This window comes from Taudactylus pleione, unplaced genomic scaffold, assembly GCF_031769625.1.
Source record: "Taudactylus pleione unplaced genomic scaffold, aTauple2 ptg000875l, whole genome shotgun sequence".
Taxonomy (NCBI): Eukaryota; Metazoa; Chordata; class Amphibia; order Anura; family Myobatrachidae; genus Taudactylus; species Taudactylus pleione.
Genome location: NW_028285277.1, coordinates 994,580 through 1,019,826, shown reverse-complemented (window position 1 = coordinate 1,019,826; position 25,247 = coordinate 994,580). Strand labels below are relative to the sequence as shown.

At 43.8% G+C, this 25,247-nt stretch overlaps 1 protein-coding gene across 4 annotated transcripts in view; it reads right to left on the bottom strand.

The window, feature by feature from the left end:
- Positions 1-25,247, bottom strand: part of BMAL1 (basic helix-loop-helix ARNT like 1) — a 148,257-nt gene that overhangs the window by 76,802 nt on the left and 46,208 nt on the right. For all 4 annotated transcript variants that reach the window (XM_088458957.1, XM_088458956.1, XM_088458960.1 and 1 more), the window contains one exon: positions 22,391-22,435. In XM_088458957.1, coding sequence (XP_088315083.1) covers positions 22,391-22,435 — 45 coding nt within the window. The remainder of the gene's footprint in view (positions 1-22,390; positions 22,436-25,247) is intronic.

Sequence of the window (25,247 nt, the reverse complement as noted above, 5' to 3'; positions counted from 1 at the left end):
CCTCACCTGGGTGTATACTACACAGCGTATTACACAGCATTACTGTACACAATGGTCAGCATGTCCTCGCCTGGGTGTATACTACACAGCGTATTACACAGCATTACTGTACACAATGGTCAGCATGTCCTCACCTGTGTGTATAGGACTACACAGCGTATTATACAGCATTACTGTACACAATGGTCAGCATGTCCTCACCTGGGTGTATACTACACATCGTATTATACAGCATTACTGTACACAATGGTCAGCATGTCCTCACCTGTGTGTATACTACACAGCGTATTATACAGCATTACTGTACACAATGGTCATCATGTCCTCACCTGGGTGTATAGGACTACACAGCGTATTATACAGCATTACTGTACACAATGGTCAGCATGTCCTCACCTGGGTGTATACTACACAGCGTATTACACAGCATTACTGTACACAATGGTCAGCATGTCCTCACCTGGGTGTATACTACACATCGTATTATACAGCATTACTGTACACAATGGTCAGCATGTCCTCACCTGTGTGTATAGGACTACACAGCGTATTATACAGCATTACTGTACACAATGGTCAGCATGTCCTCACCTGGGTGTATAGGACTACACAGCGTATTATACAGCATTACTGTACACAATGGTCAGCGTGTCCTCACCTGGGTGTATACTACACAGCGTATTATACAGCATTACTGTACACAATGGTCAGCATGTCCTCGCCTGGGTGTATACTACACAGCGTATTACACAGCATTACTGTACACAATGGTCAGCGTGTCCTCACCTGGGTGTATAGGACTATACAGCGTATTACACAGCATTACTGTACACAATGGTCAGCGTGTCCTCACCTGGGTGTATACTACACAGCGTATTATACAGCATTACTGTACACAATGGTCAGCATGTCCTCGCCTGGGTGTATACTACACAGCGTATTACACAGCATTATTGTACACAATGGTCAGCATGTCCTCGCCTGGGTGTATAGGACTACACAGCATTACAGTACACAATGGTCAGCATGTCCTCACCTGGGTGTATAGGACTACACAGCGTATTACACAGCAGTACTGTACACAATGGTCAGCATGTCCTCACCTGGGTGTATACTACACATCGTATTATACAGCATTACTGTACACAATGGTCAGCATGTCCTCACCTGGGTGTATACTACACAGCGTATTATACAGCATTACTGTACACAATGGTCAGCATGTCCTCACCTGGGTGTATACTACACAGCGTATTATACAGCATTACTGTACACAATGGTCAACATGTCCTCACCTGGGTGTATACTACACAGCGTATTATACAGCATTACTGTACACAATGGTCAGCATGTCCTCACCTGGGTGTATACTACACATCGTATTATACAGCATTACTGTACACAATGGTCAGCATGTCCTCACCTGGGTGTATACTACACAGCGTATTATACAGCATTACTGTACACAATGGTCAGCATGTCCTCACCTGGGTGTATAGGACTACACAGCGTATTATACAGCATTACTGTACACAATGGTCAGCATCTCCTCACCTGGGTGTATACTACACAGCGTATTATACAGCATTACTGTACACAATGGTCAGCATCTCCTCACCTGGGTGTATACTACACAGCGTATTACACAGCATTACTGTACACAATGGTCAGCATCTCCTCACCTGGGTGTATAGGACTACACAGCGTATTACACAGCATTACTGTACACAATGGTCAGCATCTCCTCACCTGGGTGTATAGGACTACACAGCGTATTACACAGCATTACTGTACACAATGGTCAGCATGTCCTCACCTGGGTGTATACTACACATCGTATTATACAGCATTACTGTACACAATGGTCAGCATGTCCTCACCTGTGTGTATACTACACAGCGTATTATACAGCATTACTGTACACAATGGTCATCATGTCCTCACCTGGGTGTATAGGACTACACAGCGTATTATACAGCATTACTGTACACAATGGTCAGCATGTCCTCACCTGGGTGTATACTACACAGCGTATTACACAGCATTACTGTACACAATGGTCAGCATGTCCTCACCTGGGTGTATACTACACATCGTATTATACAGCATTACTGTACACAATGGTCAGCATGTCCTCACCTGTGTGTATAGGACTACACAGCGTATTATACAGCATTACTGTACACAATGGTCAGCATGTCCTCACCTGGGTGTATAGGACTACACAGCGTATTATACAGCATTACTGTACACAATGGTCAGCGTGTCCTCACCTGGGTGTATACTACACAGCGTATTATACAGCATTACTGTACACAATGGTCAGCATGTCCTCGCCTGGGTGTATACTACACAGCGTATTACACAGCATTACTGTACACAATGGTCAGCGTGTCCTCACCTGGGTGTATAGGACTATACAGCGTATTACACAGCATTACTGTACACAATGGTCAGCGTGTCCTCACCTGGGTGTATACTACACAGCGTATTATACAGCATTACTGTACACAATGGTCAGCATGTCCTCGCCTGGGTGTATACTACACAGCGTATTACACAGCATTATTGTACACAATGGTCAGCATGTCCTCGCCTGGGTGTATAGGACTACACAGCATTACAGTACACAATGGTCAGCATGTCCTCACCTGGGTGTATAGGACTACACAGCGTATTACACAGCAGTACTGTACACAATGGTCAGCATGTCCTCACCTGGGTGTATACTACACATCGTATTATACAGCATTACTGTACACAATGGTCAGCATGTCCTCACCTGGGTGTATACTACACAGCGTATTATACAGCATTACTGTACACAATGGTCAGCATGTCCTCACCTGGGTGTATACTACACAGCGTATTATACAGCATTACTGTACACAATGGTCAGCATGTCCTCACCTGGGTGTATACTACACAGCGTATTATACAGCATTACTGTACACAATGGTCAGCATGTCCTCACCTGGGTGTATACTACACATCGTATTATACAGCATTACTGTACACAATGGTCAGCATGTCCTCACCTGGGTGTATACTACACAGCGTATTATACAGCATTACTGTACACAATGGTCAGCATGTCCTCACCTGGGTGTATAGGACTACACAGCGTATTATACAGCATTACTGTACACAATGGTCAGCATGTCCTCACCTGGGTGTATACTACACAGCGTATTATACAGCATTACTGTACACAATGGTCAGCATCTCCTCACCTGGGTGTATACTACACAGCGTATTACACAGCATTACTGTACACAATGGTCAGCATCTCCTCACCTGGGTGTATAGGACTACACAGCGTATTACACAGCATTACTGTACACAATGGTCAGCATCTCCTCACCTGGGTGTATAGGACTACACAGCGTATTACACAGCATTACTGTACACAATGGTCAGCGTGTCCTCACCTGGGTGTATACTACACAGCGTATTATACAGCATTACTGTACACAATGGTCAGCATGTCCTCACCAGGGTGTATACTACACAGCGTATTACACAGCATTACTGTACACAATGGTCAGCATGTTCTCACCTGGGTGTATACTACACAGCGTATTACACAGCATTACTGTACACAATGGTCAGCATGTCCTCGCCTGGGTGTATACTACACAGCGTATTACACAGCATTATTGTACACAATGGTCAGCATGTCCTCGCCTGGGTGTATAGGACTACACAGCATTACAGTACACAATGGTCAGCATGTCCTCACCTGGGTGTATAGGACTACACAGCGTATTACACAGCATTACTGTACACAATGGTCAGCATGTCCTCACCTGGGTGTATACTACACATCGTATTATACAGCATTACTGTACACAATGGTCAGCATGTCCTCACCTGGGTGTATACTACACAGCGTATTATACAGCATTACTGTACACAATGGTCAGCATGTCCTCACCTGGGTGTATACTACACATCGTATTATACAGCATTACTGTACACAATGGTCAGCATGTCCTCACCTGGGTGTATACTACACAGCGTATTATACAGCATTACTGTACACAATGGTCAGCATCTCCTCACCTGGGTGTATACTACACAGCGTATTACACAGCATTACTGTACACAATGGTCAGCATCTCCTCACCTGGGTGTATAGGACTACACAGCGTATTACACAGCATTACTGTACACAATGGTCAGCATCTCCTCACCTGGGTGTATAGGACTACACAGCGTATTACACAGCATTACTGTACACAATGGTCAGCGTGTCCTCACCTGGGTGTATACTACACAGCGTATTACACAGCATTACTGTACACAATGGTCAGCATGTCCTCGCCTGGGTGTATACTACACAGCGTATTACACAGCATTACTGTACACAATGGTCAGCATATCCTCACCTGGGTGTATACTACACAGCGTATTACACAGCATTACTGTACACAATGGTCAGCATGTCCTCACCTGGGTGTATACTACACAGCGTATTACACAGCATTACTGTACACAATGGTCAGCATGTCCTCACCTGGGTGTATACTACACAGCGTATTACACAGCATTACTGTACACAATGGTCAGCATGTCCTCACCTGGGTGTATACTACACAGCGTATTACACAGCATTACTGTACACAATGGTCAGCATGTCCTCACCTGGGTGTATAGGACTACACAGCGTATTACACAGCATTACTGTACACAATGGTCAGCATGTCCTCGCCTGGGTGTATACTACACAGCATTACTGTACACAATGGTCAGCATGTCCTCACCTGTGTGTAGGACTACACAGCGTATTACACAGCATTACTGTACACAATGGTCAGCATGTCCTCACCTGGGTGTATACTACACATCGTATTATACAGCATTACTGTACACAATGGTCATCATGTCCTCACCTGGGTGTATAGGACTACACAGCGTATTATACAGCATTACTGTACACAATGGTCAGCATGTCCTCACCTGGGTGTATACTACACATCGTATTATACAGCATTACTGTACACAATGGTCAGCATGTCCTCACCTGTGTGTATACTACACAGCGTATTATACAGCATTACTGTACACAATGGTCATCATGTCCTCACCTGGGTGTATACTACACAGCGTATTACACAGCATTACTGTACACAATGGTCAGCATGTCCTCACCTGGGTGTATACTACACAGCGTATTACACAGCATTACTGTACACAATGGTCAGCATGTCCTCGCCTGGGTGTATACTACACAGCGTATTACACAGCATTACTGTACACAATGGTCAGCATGTCCTCACCTGTGTGTATAGGACTACACAGCGTATTATACAGCATTACTGTACACAATGGTCAGCATGTCCTCACCTGTGTGTATACTACACAGCGTATTATACAGCATTACTGTACACAATGGTCAGCATGTCCTCACCTGTGTGTATACTACACAGCGTATTACACAGCATTACTGTACACAATGGTCATCATGTCCTCACCTGGGTGTATAGGACTACACAGCGTATTATACAGCATTACTGTACACAATGGTCAGCATGTCCTCACCTGGGTGTATACTACACAGCGTATTACACAGCATTACTGTACACAATGGTCAGCATGTCCTCACCTGGGTGTATACTACACATCGTATTATACAGCATTACTGTACACAATGGTCAGCATGTCCTCACCTGTGTGTATAGGACTACACAGCGTATTATACAGCATTACTGTACACAATGGTCAGCATGTCCTCACCTGGGTGTATAGGACTACACAGCGTATTATACAGCATTACTGTACACAATGGTCAGCGTGTCCTCACCTGGGTGTATACTACACAGCGTATTATACAGCATTACTGTACACAATGGTCAGCATGTCCTCGCCTGGGTGTATACTACACAGCGTATTACACAGCATTACTGTACACAATGGTCAGCGTGTCCTCACCTGGGTGTATAGGACTATACAGCGTATTACACAGCATTACTGTACACAATGGTCAGCGTGTCCTCACCTGGGTGTATACTACACAGCGTATTATACAGCATTACTGTACACAATGGTCAGCATGTCCTCACCAGGGTGTATACTACACAGCGTATTACACAGCATTACTGTACACAATGGTCAGCATGTTCTCACCTGGGTGTATACTACACAGCGTATTACACAGCATTACTGTACACAATGGTCAGCATGTCCTCGCCTGGGTGTATACTACACACCGTATTACACAGCATTATTGTACACAATGGTCAGCATGTCCTCGCCTGGGTGTATAGGACTACACAGCATTACAGTACACAATGGTCAGCATGTCCTCACCTGGGTGTATAGGACTACACAGCGTATTACACAGCAGTACTGTACACAATGGTCAGCATGTCCTCACCTGGGTGTATACTACACATCGTATTATACAGCATTACTGTACACAATGGTCAGCATGTCCTCACCTGGGTGTATACTACACAGCGTATTATACAGCATTACTGTACACAATGGTCAGCATGTCCTCACCTGGGTGTATAGGACTACACAGCGTATTATACAGCATTACTGTACACAATGGTCAGCATGTCCTCACCTGGGTGTATACTACACAGCGTATTATACAGCATTACTGTACACAATGGTCAGCATCTCCTCACCTGGGTGTATACTACACATCGTATTACACAGCATTACTGTACACAATGGTCAGCATCTCCTCACCTGGGTGTATAGGACTACACAGCGTATTACACAGCATTACTGTACACAATGGTCAGCATCTCCTCACCTGGGTGTATAGGACTACACAGCGTATTACACAGCATTACTGTACACAATGGTCAGCGTGTCCTCACCTGGGTGTATACTACACAGCGTATTATACAGCATTACTGTACACAATGGTCAGCATGTCCTCACCAGGGTGTATACTACACAGCGTATTACACAGCATTACTGTACACAATGGTCAGCATGTTCTCACCTGGGTGTATACTACACAGCGTATTACACAGCATTACTGTACACAATGGTCAGCATGTTCTCACCTGGGTGTATACTACACAGCGTATTACACAGCATTACTGTACACAATGGTCAGCATGTCCTCACCTGTGTGTATACTACACAGCGTATTACACAGCATTACTGTACACAATGGTCAGCATGTCCTCACCTGGGTGTATACTACACATCGTATTATACAGCATTACTGTACACAATGGTCAGCATGTCCTCACCTGGGTGTATACTACACAGCGTATTATACAGCATTACTGTACACAATGGTCAGCATGTCCTCACCTGGGTGTATACTACACATCGTATTATACAGCATTACTGTACACAATGGTCAGCATGTCCTCACCTGGGTGTATACTACACAGCGTATTATACAGCATTACTGTACACAATGGTCAGCATCTCCTCACCTGGGTGTATACTACACAGCGTATTACACAGCATTACTGTACACAATGGTCAGCATCTCCTCACCTGGGTGTATAGGACTACACAGCGTATTACACAGCATTACTGTACACAATGGTCAGCATCTCCTCACCTGGGTGTATAGGACTACACAGCGTATTACACAGCATTACTGTACACAATGGTCAGCGTGTCCTCACCTGGGTGTATACTACACAGCGTATTATACAGCATTACTGTACACAATGGTCAGCATGTCCTCACCTGGGTGTATACTACACAGCGTATTACACAGCATTACTGTACACAATGGTCAGCATGTCCTCGCCTGGGTGTATACTACACAGCGTATTACACAGCATTACTGTACACAATGGTCAGCATATCCTCACCTGGGTGTATACTACACAGCGTATTATACAGCATTACTGTACACAATGGTCAGCATGTCCTCACCTGGGTGTATACTACACAGCGTATTACACAGCATTACTGTACACAATGGTCAGCATGTCCTCACCTGGGTGTATACTACACAGCGTATTACACAGCATTACTGTACACAATGGTCAGCATGTCCTCACCTGGGTGTATACTACACAGCGTATTACACAGCATTACTGTACACAATGGTCAGCATGTCCTCACCTGGGTGTATAGGACTACACAGCGTATTACACAGCATTACTGTACACAATGGTCAGCATGTCCTCGCCTGGGTGTATACTACACAGCATTACTGTACACAATGGTCAGCATGTCCTCACCTGTGTGTATAGGACTACACAGCGTATTACACAGCATTACTGTACACAATGGTCAGCATGTCCTCGCCTGGGTGTATAGGACTACACAGTGTATTATACAGCATTACTGTACACAATGGTCAGCATGTCCTCGCCTGTGTGTATACTACACAGCGTATTACACAGCATTACAGTACACAATGGTCAGCATGTCCTCACCTGGGTGTATAGGACTACACAGCGTATTACACAGCATTACTGTACACAATGGTCAGCATGTCCTCACCTGGGTGTATAGGACTACACAGCGTATTACACAGCATTACTGTACACAATGGTCAGCATGTCCTCACCTGGGTGCATACTACACAGCGTATTATACAGCATTACTGTACACAATGGTCAGCATGTCCTCACCTGGGTGTATACTACACAGCGTATTACACAGCATTACTGTACACAATGGTCAGCATGTCCTCACCTGGGTGTATACTACACAGCGTATTACACAGCATTACTGTACACAATGGTCAGCATGTCCTCACCTGGGTGTATACTACACAGCGTATTATACAGCATTACTGTACACAATGGTCAGCATGTCCTCACCTGGGTGTATACTACACAGCGTATTACACAGCATTACTGTACACAATGGTCAGCATGTCCTCATCTGTGTGTATACTACACAGCGTATTATACAGCATTACTGTACACAATGGTCAGCATGTCCTCACCTGGGTGTATACTACACAGCGTATTACACAGCATTACTGTACACAATGGTCAGCATGTCCTCACCTGGGTTTATAGGACTACACATCGTATTATACAGCATTACTGTACACAATGGTCAGCATGTCCTCACCTGAGTGTATACTACACACCGTATTATACAGCATTACTGTACACAATGGTCAGCATGTCCTCACCTGGGTGTATACTACACAGCGTATTACACAGCATTACTGTACACAATGGTCAGCATGTCCTCACCTGGGTGTATTACTACACAGCGTATTACACAGCATTACTGTACACAATGGTCAGCATGTCCTCACCTGGGTGTATACTACACAGCGTATTACACAGCATTACTGTACACAATGGTCAGCATGTCCTCGCCTGGGTGTATACTACACAGCGTATTATACAGCATTACTGTACACAATGGTCAGCGTGTCCTCACCTGGGTGTATACTACACAGCGTATTACACAGCATTACTGTACACAATGGTCAGCATGTCCTCGCCTGGGTGTATACTACACAGCGTGTTATACAGCATTACTGTACACAATGGTCAGCGTGTCCTCACCTGGGTGTATACTACACAGCGTATTACACAGCATTACTGTACACAATGGTCAGCATGTCCTCACCTGGGTGTATACTACACAGCGTATTATACAGCATTACTGTACACAATGGTCAGCATGTCCTCACCTGGGAGTATACTACACCTCGTATTACACAGCATTACTGTACACAATGGTCAGCATGTCCTCACCTGTGTGTATACTACACAGCGTATTACACAGCATTACTGTACACAATGGTCAGAATGTCCTCGCCTGGGTGTATAGGACTACACAGCGTATTACACAGCATTACTGTACACAATGGTCAGCATGTCCTCGCCTGGGTGTATACTACACAGCGTATTACACAGCATTACTGTACACAATGGTCAGCATGTCCTCACCTGTGTGTATAGGACTACACAGCGTATTACACAGCATTACTGTACACAATGGTCAGCATGTCCTCACCTGTGTGTATAGGACTACACAGCGTATTACACAGCATTACTGTACACAATGGTCAGCATGTCCTCGCCTGGGTGTATAGGACTACACAGCGTATTATACAGCATTACTGTACACAATGGTCAGCATGTCCTCGCCTGTGTGTATACTACACAGCGTATTACACAGCATTACAGTACACAATGGTCAGCATGTCCTCACCTGGGTGTATACTACACAGCGTATTACACAGCATTACTGTACACAATAGTCAGCATGTCCTCACCTGTGTGTATACTACACAGCGTATTATACAGCATTACTGTACACAATGGTCAGCATGTCCTCACCTGGGTGTATACTACACAGCGTATTACACAGCATTACTGTACACAATGGTCAGCATGTCCTCACCTGGGTGTATACTACACAGCGTATTATACAGCATTACTGTACACAATGGTCAGCATGTCCTCACCTGGGTGTATACTACACAGCGTATTATACAGCATTACTGTACACAATGGTCAGCATGTCCTCACCTGGGTGTATACTACACAGCGTATTACACAGCATTACTGTACACAATGGTCAGCATGTCCTCACCTGGGTGTATAGGACTACACAGCGTATTACACAGCATTACTGTACACAATGGTCAGCATGTCCTCGCCTGTGTGTATACTACACAGCGTATTATACAGCATTACTGTACACAATGGTCAGCATGTCCTCACCTGGGTGTATAGGACTACACAGCGTATTACACAGCATTACTGTACACAATGGTCAGCATGTCCTCGCCTGTGTGTATACTACACAGCGTATTATACAGCATTACTGTACACAATGGTCAGCATGTCCTCACCTGGGTGTATACTACACAGCGTATTATACAGCATTACTGTACACAATGGTCAGCATGTCCTCACCTGGGTGTATACTACACAGCGTATTATACAGCATTACTGTACACAATGGTCAGCATGTCCTCACCTGGGTGTATACTACACAGCGTATTATACAGCATTACTGTACACAATGGTCAGCATGTCCTCGCCTGGGTGTATACTACACAGCGTATTACACAGCATTACTGTACACAATGGTCAGCATATCCTCACCTGGGTGTATACTACACAGCGTATTATACAGCATAACTGTACACAATGGTCAGCATCTCCTCACCTGGGTGTATAGGACTACACAGCGTATTATACAGCATAACTGTACACAATGGTCAGCATCTCCTCACCTGGGTGTATAGGACTACACAGCGTATTACACAGCATTACTGTACACAATGGTCAGCGTGTCCTCACCTGGGTGTATACTACACAGCGTATTATACAGCATTACTGTACACAATGGTCAGCATGTCCTCACCTGGGTGTATACTACACAGCGTATTACACAGCATTACTGTACACAATGGTCAGCATGTCCTCGCCTGGGTGTATACTACACAGCGTATTACACAGCATTACTGTACACAATGGTCAGCATATCCTCACCTGGGTGTATACTACACAGCGTATTATACAGCATTACTGTACACAATGGTCAGCATGTCCTCACCTGGGTGTATACTACACAGCGAATTACACAGCATTACTGTACACAATGGTCAGCATGTCCTCACCTGGGTGTATACTACACAGCGTATTACACAGCATTACTGTACACAATGGTCAGCATGTCCTCACCTGGGTGTATACTACACAGCGTATTACACAGCATTACTGTACACAATGGTCAGCATGTCCTCACCTGGGTGTATAGGACTACACAGCGTATTACACAGCATTACTGTACACAATGGTCAGCATGTCCTCGCCTGGGTGTATACTACACAGCATTACTGTACACAATGGTCAGCATGTCCTCACCTGTGTGTATAGGACTACACAGCGTATTACACAGCATTACTGTACACAATGGTCAGCATGTCCTCGCCTGGGTGTATAGGACTACACAGTGTATTATACAGCATTACTGTACACAATGGTCAGCATGTCCTCGCCTGTGTGTATACTACACAGCGTATTACACAGCATTACAGTACACAATGGTCAGCATGTCCTCACCTGGGTGTATAGGACTACACAGCGTATTACACAGCATTACTGTACACAATGGTCAGCATGTCCTCACCTGGGTGTATAGGACTACACAGCGTATTACACAGCATTACTGTACACAATGGTCAGCATGTCCTCACCTGGGTGCATACTACACAGCGTATTATACAGCATTACTGTACACAATGGTCAGCATGTCCTCACCTGGGTGTATACTACACAGCGTATTACACAGCATTACTGTACACAATGGTCAGCATGTCCTCACCTGGGTGTATACTACACAGCATATTACACAGCATTACTGTACACAATGGTCAGCATGTCCTCACCTGGGTGTATACTACACAGCGTATTATACAGCATTACTGTACACAATGGTCAGCATGTCCTCACCTGGGTGTATACTACACAGCGTATTACACAGCATTACTGTACACAATGGTCAGCATGTCCTCATCTGTGTGTATACTACACAGCGTATTATACAGCATTACTGTACACAATGGTCAGCATGTCCTCACCTGGGTGTATACTACACAGCGTATTACACAGCATTACTGTACACAATGGTCAGCATGTCCTCACCTGGGTTTATAGGACTACACATCGTATTATACAGCATTACTGTACACAATGGTCAGCATGTCCTCACCTGAGTGTATACTACACACCGTATTATACAGCATTACTGTACACAATGGTCAGCATGTCCTCACCTGGGTGTATACTACACAGCGTATTATACAGCATTACTGTACACAATGGTCAGCGTGTCCTCACCTGGGTGTATACTACACAGCGTATTACACAGCATTACTGTACACAATGGTCAGCATGTCCTCGCCTGGGTGTATACTACACAGCGTATTATACAGCATTACTGTACACAATGGTCAGCGTGTCCTCACCTGGGTGTATACTACACAGCGTATTACACAGCATTACTGTACACAATGGTCAGCATGTCCTCACCTGGGTGTATACTACACAGCGTATTATACAGCATTACTGTACACAATGGTCAGCATGTCCTCACCTGGGAGTATACTACACAGCGTATTACACAGCATTACTGTACACAATGGTCAGCATGTCCTCACCTGTGTGTATACTACACAGCGTATTACACAGCATTACTGTACACAATGGTCAGAATGTCCTCGCCTGGGTGTATAGGACTACACAGCGTATTACACAGCATTACTGTACACAATGGTCAGCATGTCCTCGCCTGGGTGTATACTACACAGCGTATTACACAGCATTACTGTACACAATGGTCAGCATGTCCTCACCTGTGTGTATAGGACTACACAGCGTATTACACAGCATTACTGTACACAATGGTCAGCATGTCCTCACCTGTAGTGTATAGGACTACACAGCGTATTACACAGCATTACTGTACACAATGGTCAGCATGTCCTCGCCTGGGTGTATAGGACTACACAGCGTATTATACAGCATTACTGTACACAATGGTCAGCATGTCCTCGCCTGTGTGTATACTACACAGCGTATTACACAGCATTACAGTACACAATGGTCAGCATGTCCTCACCTGGGTGTATACTACACAGCGTATTACACAGCATTACTGTACACAATAGTCAGCATGTCCTCACCTGTGTGTATACTACACAGCGTATTATACAGCATTACTGTACACAATGGTCAGCATGTCCTCACCTGGGTGTATACTACACAGCGTATTACACAGCATTACTGTACACAATGGTCAGCATGTCCTCACCTGGGTGTATACTACACAGCGTATTATACAGCATTACTGTACACAATGGTCAGCATGTCCTCACCTGGGTGTATACTACACAGCGTATTATACAGCATTACTGTACACAATGGTCAGCATGTCCTCACCTGGGTGTATAGGACTACACAGCGTATTACACAGCATTACTGTACACAATGGTCAGCATGTCCTCGCCTGTGTGTATACTACACAGCGTATTACACAGCATTACTGTACACAATGGTCAGCATGTCCTCACCTGGGTGTATTACTACACAGCGTATTACACAGCATTACTGTACACAACGGTCAGCATGTCCTCACCTGGGTGTATACTACACAGCGTATTATACAGCATTACTGTACACAATGGTCAGCATGTCCTCACCTGGGTGTATACTACACAGCGTATTATACAGCATTACTGTACACAATGGTCAGCATGTCCTCACCTGGGTGTATACTACACAGCGTATTACACAGCATTACTGTACACAATGGTCAGCATGTCCTCACCTGGGTGTATACTACACAGCGTATTACACAGCATTACTGTACACAATGGTCAGCATATCCTCACCTGGGTGTATACTACACAGCGTATTATACAGCATTACTGTACACAATGGTCAGCATGTCCTCACCTGGGTGTATACTATACAGCGTATTATACAGCATTACTGTACACAATGGTCAGCATGTCCTCACCTGGGTGTATACTACACAGCGTATTATACAGCATTACTGTACACAATGGTCAGCATGTCCTCACCTGGGTGTACACTACACAGCGTATTACACAGCATTACTGTACACAATGGTCAGCATATCCTCACCTGGGTGTATACTACACAGCGTATTATACAGCATTACTGTACACAATGGTCAGCATGTCCTCACCTGGGTGTATACTACACAGCGTATTACACAGCATTACTGTACACAATGGTCAGAATGTCCTCACCTGGGTGTATACTACACAGCGTATTACACAGCATTACTGTACACAATGGTCAGCATGTCCTCACCTGGGTGTATAGGACTACACAGCGTATTACACAGCATTACTGTACACAATGGTCAGCATGTCCTCACCTGGGTGTATACTACACAGCGTATTACACAGCATTACTGTACACAATGGTCAGCATTTCCTCACCTGTGTGTATAGGACTACACAGCGTATTATACAGCATTACTGTACACAATGGTCAGCATGTCCTCACCTGGGTGTATACTACACAGCGTATTACACAGCATTACTGTACACAATGGTCAGCATGTCCTCGCCTGGGTGTATAGGACTACACAGCGTATTACACAGCATTACTGTACACAATGGTCAGCATGTCCTCGCCTGTGTGTATACTACACAGCGTATTATACAGCATTACTGTACACAATGGTCAGCATGTCCTCACCTGGGTGTATACTACACAGCGTATTATACAGCATTACTGTACACAATGGTCAGCATGTCCTCACCTGGGTGTATACTACACAGCGTATTATACAGCATTACTGTACACAATGGTCAGCATGTCCTCACCTGGGTGTATACTACACAGCGTATTATACAGCATTACTGTACACAATGGTCAGCATCTCCTCACCTGGGTGTATACTACACAGCGTATTATACAGCATAACTGTACACAATGGTCAGCATCTCCTCACCTGGGTGTATAGGACTACACAGCGTATTATACAGCATAACTGTACACAATGGTCAGCATCTCCTCACCTGGGTGTATAGGACTACACAGCGTATTACACAGCATTACTGTACACAATGGTGAGCATCTCCTCACCTGGGTGTATAGGACTACACAGCGTATTACACAGCAGTACTGTACACAATGGTCAGCATGTCCTCACCTGGGTGTATAGGACTACACAGCGTATTACACAGCATTACTGTACACAATGGTCAGCATGTCCTCGTCTGGGTGTATACTACACAGCGTATTATACAGCATTACTGTACACAATGGTCAGCATCTCCTCACCTGGGTGTATAGGACTACACAGCGTATTACACAGCATTACTGTACACAATGGTCAGCATGTCCTCACCTGGGTGTATACTACACAGCGTATTACACAGCATTACTGTACACAATGGTCAGCATATCCTCACCTGGGTGTATACTACACAGCGTATTATACAGCATTACTGTACACAATGGTCAGCATGTCCTCACCTGGGTGTATAGGACTACACAGCGTATTACACAGCATTACTGTACACAATGGTCAGAATGTCCTCACCTGGGTGTATACTACACAGCGTATTACACAGCATTACTGTACACAATGGTCAGCATGTCCTCACCTGGGTGTATACTACACAGCGTATTATACAGCATTACTGTACACAATGGTCAGCATGTCCTCACCTGGGTGTATACTACACAGCGTATTATACAGCATTACTGTACACAATGGTCAGCATGTCCTCACCTGGGTGTATACTACACAGCGTATTACACAGCATTACTGTACACAATGGTCAGCATGTCCTCACCTGGGTGTATACTACACAGCGTATTACACAGCATTACTGTACACAATGGTCAGCATTTCCTCACCTGTGTGTATAGGACTACACAGCGTATTATACAGCATTACTGTACACAATGGTCAGCATGTCCTCACCTGGGTGTATACTACACAGCGTATTACACAGCATTACTGTACACAATGGTCAGCATGTCCTCGCCTGGGTGTATAGGACTACACAGCGTATTATACAGCATTACTGTACACAATGGTCAGCATGTCCTCACCTGGGTGTATACTACACAGCGTATTACACAGCATTACTGTACACAATGGTCAGCATGTCCTCACCTGGGTGTATACTACACAGCGTATTATACAGCATTACTGTACACAATGGTCAGCATGTCCTCACCTGGGTGTATACTACAAAGCGTATTATACAGCATTACTGTACACAATGGTCAGCATGTCCTCACCTGGGTGTATACTACACAGCATATTACACAGCATTACTGTACACAATGGTCAGCATCTCCTCACCTGGGTGTATACTACACAGCGTATTATACAACATTACGGTACACAATGGTCAGCATGTCCTCACCTGGGTGTATAGGACTACACAGCGTATTACACAGCATTACTGTACACAATGGACAGCGTTTCCTCACCTGGGTGTATACTACACAGCGTATTATACAGCATTACTGTACACAATGGTCAGCATGTCCTCACCTGGGTGTATACTACACAGCGTATTATACAGCATTACTGTACACAATGGTCAGCATGTCCTCACCTGGGTGTATACTACACAGCGTATTACACAGCATTACTGTACACAATGGTCAGCATGTCCTCACCTGTGTGTATACTACACAGCGTATTATACAGCATTACTGTACACAATGGTCAGCATGTCCTCACCTGTGTGTATACTACACAGCGTATTATACAGCATTACGGTACACAATGGTCAGCATGTCCTCACCTGGGTGTATAGGACTACACAGCGTATTACACAGCATTACTGTACACAATGGTCAGCATGTCCTTACCTGGGTGTATACTACACAGCGTATTATACAGCATTACTGTACACAATGGTCAGCATGTCCTCACCTGGGTGTATACTACACAGCGTATTATACAGCATTACTGTACACAATGGTCAGCATGTCCTCACCTGGGTGTATACTACACAGCGTATTACACAGCATTACTGTACACAATGGTCAGCATGTCCTCACCTGGGTTTATAGGACTACCCATCGTATTATACAGCATTACTGTACACAATGGTCAGCATGTCCTCACCTGGGTGTATACTACACAGCGTATTATACAGCATTACTGTACACAATGGTCAGCATGTCCTCACCTGGGTGTATACTACACAGCGTATTATACAGCATTACTGTACACAATGGTCAGCATGTCCTCACCTGTGTGTATACTACACAGCGTATTACACAGCATTACTGTACACAATGGTCAGCATGTCCTCACCTGTGTGTATACTACACAGCGTATTACACAGCATTACTGTACACAATGGTCAGCATGTCCTCACCTGGGTGTATACTACACATCGTATTACACAGCATTACTGTACACAATGGTCAGCATGTCCTCACCTGTGTGTATACTACACAGCGTATTATACAGCATTACTGTACACAATGGTCAGCATCTCCTCACCTAGGTGTATACTACACAGCGTATTATACAGCATTACTGTACACAATGGTCAGCATGTCCTCACCTGGGTGTATAGGACTACACAGCGTATTATACAGCATTACTGTACACAATGGTCAGCATGTCCTCACCTGGGTGTATACTACACAGCGTATTATACAGCATTACTGTACACAATGGTCAGCATGTCCTCACCTGAGTGTATACTACACAGCGTATTACACAGCATTACTGTACACAATGGTCAGCATGTCCTCACCTGGGTGTATACTACACAGCGTATTATACAGCATTACTGTACACAATGGTCAGCATGTCCTCACCTGGGTGTATACTACACAGCGTATTATACAGCATTACTGTACACAATGGTCAGCATGTCCTCACCTGGGTGTATACTACACAGCGTATTATACAGCATTACTGTACACAATGGTCAGCATGTCCTCACCTGGGTGTATACTACACAGCGTATTACACAGCATTACTGTACACAATGGTCAGCATGTCCTCACCTGTGTGTATACTACACAGCGTATTACACAGCATTACTGTACACAATGGTCAGCATGTCCTCACCTGGGTGTATACTACACAGCGTATTATACAGCATTACTGTACACAATGGTCAGCATGTCCTCACCTGGGTGTATACTACACAGCGTATTACACAGCATTACTGTACACAATGGTCAGCATGTCCTCACCTGGGTGTATACTACACAGCGTATTACACAGCATTACTGTACACAATGGTCAGCATGTCATCGCCTGGGTGTATACTACACAGCGTATTACACAGCATTACTGTACACAATGGTCAGCATGTCCTCACCTGGGTGTATACTACACAGCGTATTATACAGCATTACTGTACACAATGGTCAGCATGTCCTCACCTGGGTGTATACTACACAGCGTATTACACAGCATTACTGTACACAATGGTCAGCATGTCCTCACCTGTGTGTATACTACACAGCGTATTACACAGCATTACTGTACACAATGGTCAGCATGTCCTCACCTGGGTGTATACTACACAGTGTATTACACAGCATTACTGTACACAATGGTCAGCATGTCCTCACCTGGGTGTATACTACACAGCGTATTACACAGCATTACTGTACACAATGGTCAGCATGTCATCGCCTGGGTGTATACTACACAGCGTATTACACAGCATTACTGTACACAATGGTCAGCATGTCCTCACCTGGGTGTATACTACACAGCGCATTACACAGCATTACTGTACACAATGGTCAGCATGTCCTCACCTGGGTGTATACTACACAGCGTATTATACAGCATTACTGTACACAATGGTCAGCATGTCCTCACCTGGGTGTATAGTACACAGCGTATTACACAGCATTACTGTACACAATGGTCAGCATGTCCTCGCCTGGGTGTATAGGACTACACAGCGTATTACACAGCATTACTGTACACAATGGTCAGAATGTCCTCGCCTGGGTGTATAGGACTACACAGCGTATTACACAGCATTACTGTACACAATGGTCAGCATGTCCTCACCTGAGTGTATACTACACACCGTATTATACAGCATTACTGTACACAATGGTCAGCATGTCCTCACCTGGGTGTATAGGACTACACAGCGTATTATACAGCATTACTGTACACAATGGTCAGCATGTCCTCACCTGTGTGTATACTACACAGCGTATTACACAGCATTACTGTACACAATGGTCAGCATGTCCTCACCTGGGTGTATACTACACAGCGTATTATACAGCATTACTGTACACAATGGTCAGCATGTCCTCACCTGGGTGTATACTACACAGCGTATTATACAGCATTACTGTACACAATGGTCAGCATGTCCTCACCTGGGTGTATACTACACAGCGTATTATACAGCATTACTGTACACAATGGTCAGCATGTCCTCACCTGGGTGTATACTACACAGCGTATTATACAGCATTACTGTACACAATGGTCAGCATGTCCTCACCTGGGTGTATACTACACAGCGTATTACACAGCATTACTGTACACAATGGTCAGAATGTCCTCGCCTGGGTGTATAGGACTACACAGCGTATTACACAGCATTACTGTACACAATGGTCAGCATGTCCTCACCTGAGTGTATACTACACACCGTATTATACAGCATTACTGTACACAATGGTCAGCATGTCCTCACCTGGGTGTATAGGACTACACAGCGTATTATACAGCATTACTGTACACAATGGTCAGCATGTCCTCACCTGTGTGTATACTACACAGCGTATTACACAGCATTACTGTACACAATGGTCAGCATATCCTCACCTGTGTGTATACTACACAGCGTATTACACAGCATTACTGTACACAATGGTCAGCATATCCTCACCTGGGTGTATACTACACAGCGTATTACACAGCATTACTGTACACAATGGTCAGCATGTCCTCACCTGGGTGTATACTACACAGCGTATTATACAGCATTACTGTACACAATGGTCAGCATGTCCTCACCTGGGTGTATACTACACAGCGTATTACACAGCATTACTGTACACAATGGTCAGCATGTCCTCACCTGGGTGTATACTACACAGCGTATTACACAGCATTACTGTACACAATGGTCAGCATGTCCTCGCCTGGGTGTATACTACACAGCGTATTATACAGCATTACTGTACACAATGGTCAGCATGTCCTCACCTGGGTGTATACTACACAGCGTATTATACAGCATTACTGTACACAATGGTCAGCATGTCCTCACCTGGGTGTATACTACACAGCGTATTACACAGCATTACTGTACACAATGGTCAGCATGTCCTCACCTGGGTGTATACTACACAGCGTGTTATACAGCATTACTGTACACAATGGTCAGCATGTCCTCACCTAGGTGTATACTACACATCGTATTATACAGCATTACTGTACACAATGGTCAGCATGTCCTCGCCTGGGTGTATAGGACTACACAGCGTATTATACAGCATTACTGTACACAATGGTCAGCATGTCCTCACCTGGGTGTATACTACACAGCGTATTATACAGCATTACTGTACACAATGGTCAGCATATCCTCACCTGGGTGTATACTACACAGCGTATTACACAGCATTACTGTACACAATGGTCAGCATGTCCTCGTCTGGGTGTATACTACACAGCGTATTACACAGCATTACTGTACACAACGGTCAGCGTGTCCTCACCTGGGTGTATACTACACAGCGTATTATACAGCATTACTGTACACAATGGTCAGCATGTCCTCACCTGGGTGTATACTACACAGCGTATTATACAGCATTACTGTACACAATGGTCATCATGTCCTCACCTGGGTGTATAGGACTACACAGCGTATTATACAGCATTACTGTACACAATGGTCAGTGTGTCCTCACCTGGGTGTATACTACACAGCGTATTATACAGCATTACTGTACACAATGGTCAGTGTGTCCTCACCTGGGTGTATACTACACAGCGTATTACACAGCATTACTGTACACAATGGTCAGCATGTCCTCACCTGGGTGTATACTACACAGCGTATTATACAGCATTACTGTACACAATGGTCATCATGTCCTCACCTGGGTGTATAGGACTACACAGCGTATTATACAGCATTACTGTACACAATGGTCAGTGTGTCCTCACCTGGGTGTATACTACACAGCGTATTATACAGCATTACTGTACACAATGGTCAGTGTGTCCTCACCTGGGTGTATACTACACAGCGTATTACACAGCATTACTGTACACAATGGTCAGCATGTCCTCACCTGGGTGTATAGGACTACACAGCGTATTACACAGCATTACTGTGCACAATGGTCAGCATGTCCTCGCCTGGGTGTATACTACACAGCGTATTACACAGCATTACTGTACACAATGGTCAGCATGTCCTCGCCTGGGTGTATAGGACTACACAGCGTATTATACAGCATTACTGTACACAATGGTCAGCATGTCCTCACCTGGGTGTATAGGACTACACAGCGTATTATACAGCATTACTGTACACAATGGTCAGCATGTCCTCGTCTGGGTGTATACTACACATCGTATTATACAGCATTACTGTACACAATGGTCAGTGTGTCCTCGTCTGGGTGTATACTACACAGCGTATTACACAGCATTACTGTACACAATGGTCAGCATGTCCTCGTCTGGGTGTATAGGACTACACAGCGTATTATACAGCATTACTGTACACAATTGTAAAAACACTTTACAAAAAAAATAAGTAAAAGAAAAACAAACTCGTATATAAAAGTGATCTTGCGCTGGGGGACTCTGTACGATGGCAGATAAAGAACGTTACTTTCCATATTTTCCTTCCAGCAATCCTATGAAGCAAAAGGGGTTTTATATACCAAATGGAGTAGAAACACAATTTAGCATGAAAGGTACTCACATCCCGTGAGGATCGTCCTTGTCTGTATCCATGCCTTCTCCGTGACTAGGAGGAAAGACAGAATCCATGGTCACACAGGCTGCCGCAGTATCACGGTACCTGTACATTATATCCTGGGTAAGGGCAGGGCGAGGGGTCACTGTGCCTCTACAAGAACCCTGCACAGCTTTCTCACTTGGTCATATACTGTTCTTTTTAATGATGTTCAATACATCTGCATTACAGTTACAATGTAGTCGCTGCGGACACGCCATGGCGGCAGCCATTTTCTGGGCTGACCCAATATTTGCCTATCACTGGGCACCGGTGGCACCAGGGAGACAGTAATGCCCTTTATACATTAAGTCAGTAAATATTCATTGATCAGTGTTAGAAACTATGTTTGAATTGCGCTACATATAATTGTACAAACAAAAATATCTGTGAGCCAGCTAAAGACCTGAAAACATGCGCCGCAGCGGCACGACAACTGATTTCTTCTGTTTTTGCTCATTTGTGACACTCGTCTCAGATCTTCAAACAAAACTGAAGAAAGAAAATCTGAGCAAACACAAAATACAATTTTTAATTGATCATTTCATTTATTTAAGGGAAAAATAAAAGTGATCTTACACCAACTGGCCCCGTGTGACACAGTATTTACCCCCTTACACCAACTGGCCCCGTCTGACACAGTATTTACCCCCTTACACCAACTGGCCCCGTCTGACACAGTATTTACCCCCTTACACCAACTGGCCCCGTGTGACACAGTATTTACCCCCTTACACCAACTAGCCCAGTGTGACACAGTATTTACCCCCTTACACCAACTAGCCCCGTGTGACACAGTATTTACCCCCTTACACCAACTAGCCCCGTGTGACACAGTATTTACCCCCTTACACCAACTAGCCCCGTGTGACACAGTATTTACCCCCTTACACCAACTGGCCCCGTGTGACACAGTATTTACCCCCTTACACTAGCGACAAATTGCCACAATTCCCGCACATGTTGGATTTCACTAGCGTCAGGCAGCGTCCCAGAATATGGGGGTGGGGGGTGTCTGCTGACCGTCAGTTATCAGAAGTGTGTGGTTGCAGTTGTTGCTGCTAAAAGGTGGCACAGGCAGTTATTAGGGATAGAGGGGGGAGGATTACATGTCCACATAGGTGATATCGGTGACATAGGTGACATAGGTATATAGGTGATATAGGATACATAGGTGATATAGGATATATAGGTGATATAGGATACATAGGTGATATAGGTGAATTAGGATATATAGGTGATATAGGTGTTATAGGATACATAGGTATATAGGTGACAAAGGATACATAGGCGACACAGGATACACAGGTGACATAGGTGATATAGGATATATAGGTGATATAGGATACATAGGTGATATAGGATACACAGGTGACATAGGTGATATAGGATACATAGATATGTAGGTGATATAGGATACATAGGTGATATAGGATATATAGGATATATAGGTGATATAGGATACATAGGTGATATAGGTGAATTAGGATATATAGGTGAATTAGGATATATAGGTATATAGGTGATATAGAATATATAGGTGATATAGGTGAATTAGGATATATAGGTGAATTAGGATATATAGGTATATAGGTGATATAGGATATATAGGTGATATAGGATACACAGGTGACATAGGTGATATAGGATACATAGATATGTAGGTGATATAAGATACATAGGTGATATAGGATACATAGATATGTAGGTGATATAGGTAAGGTTATAGGTGATATAGGATATATAGGTGAAATAGGATACATAGGTATATAGGTGAAATAGGATACATAGGTATATAGGATACATAGGTATATAGGATATATAAGATATATAGGTGACATAGGATACATAGGTGATATAGGATACAGGATATATAGGTGATATTGGTAGGGTTAGAGGTGATATAGGATATATAGGTGATATAGGATACATAGATATATAGGTGATATAGGATACAGGATATATAGGTGATATTGGTAGGGTTATAGGTGATATAGGATATATAGGTGATATAGGATACATAGATATATAGGTGATATAGGATACATAGGTATATAGGTGATATAGGATATATAGGTGATATAGGATATATAGGTGACATAGGATATATAGGTGACATAGGATACAGGATATATAGGTGATATTGGTAGGGTTATAGGTTATATAGGATATATAGGTGATATAGGACATAGGTATATAGGTGATATAGGATACATAGATATATAGGTGATATAGGATACATAGGTATATAGGATATATAGGTGATATAGGTGACATAGGATACATAGGTGATATAGGATACAGGATATATAGGTGATATTGGTAGGGTTATAGGTGATATAGGATATATAGGTGATATAGGACATAGGTGATATAGGATACATAGATATATAGGTGATATAGGATACATATGTATATAGGATATATAGGTATATAGGATATATAGGTGATATAAGATATATAGGTGATATAGGTGACATAGGATACATAGGTGATATAGGATACAGGATATATAGGTGATATTGGTAGGGTTATAGGTGATATAGGATATATAGGTGATATAGGATATATAGGTGATGTAGGACATAGGTGAAATAGGATACATAGGTATATAGGTGATATAAGAGATATAGGTGAAATAGGTGATATAGGTGATATAGGATATATAGGTGATATAGGTAGGGTTATAGGTGATATAGGATATATAGGTGATATAGGATACATAGGTGATATAGGTGATATAAGATATATAGGTGAAATAGGTGATATAGGATACATAGGATATATAGGTGATATAGGTAGGGTTATAGGTGATATAGGTGTT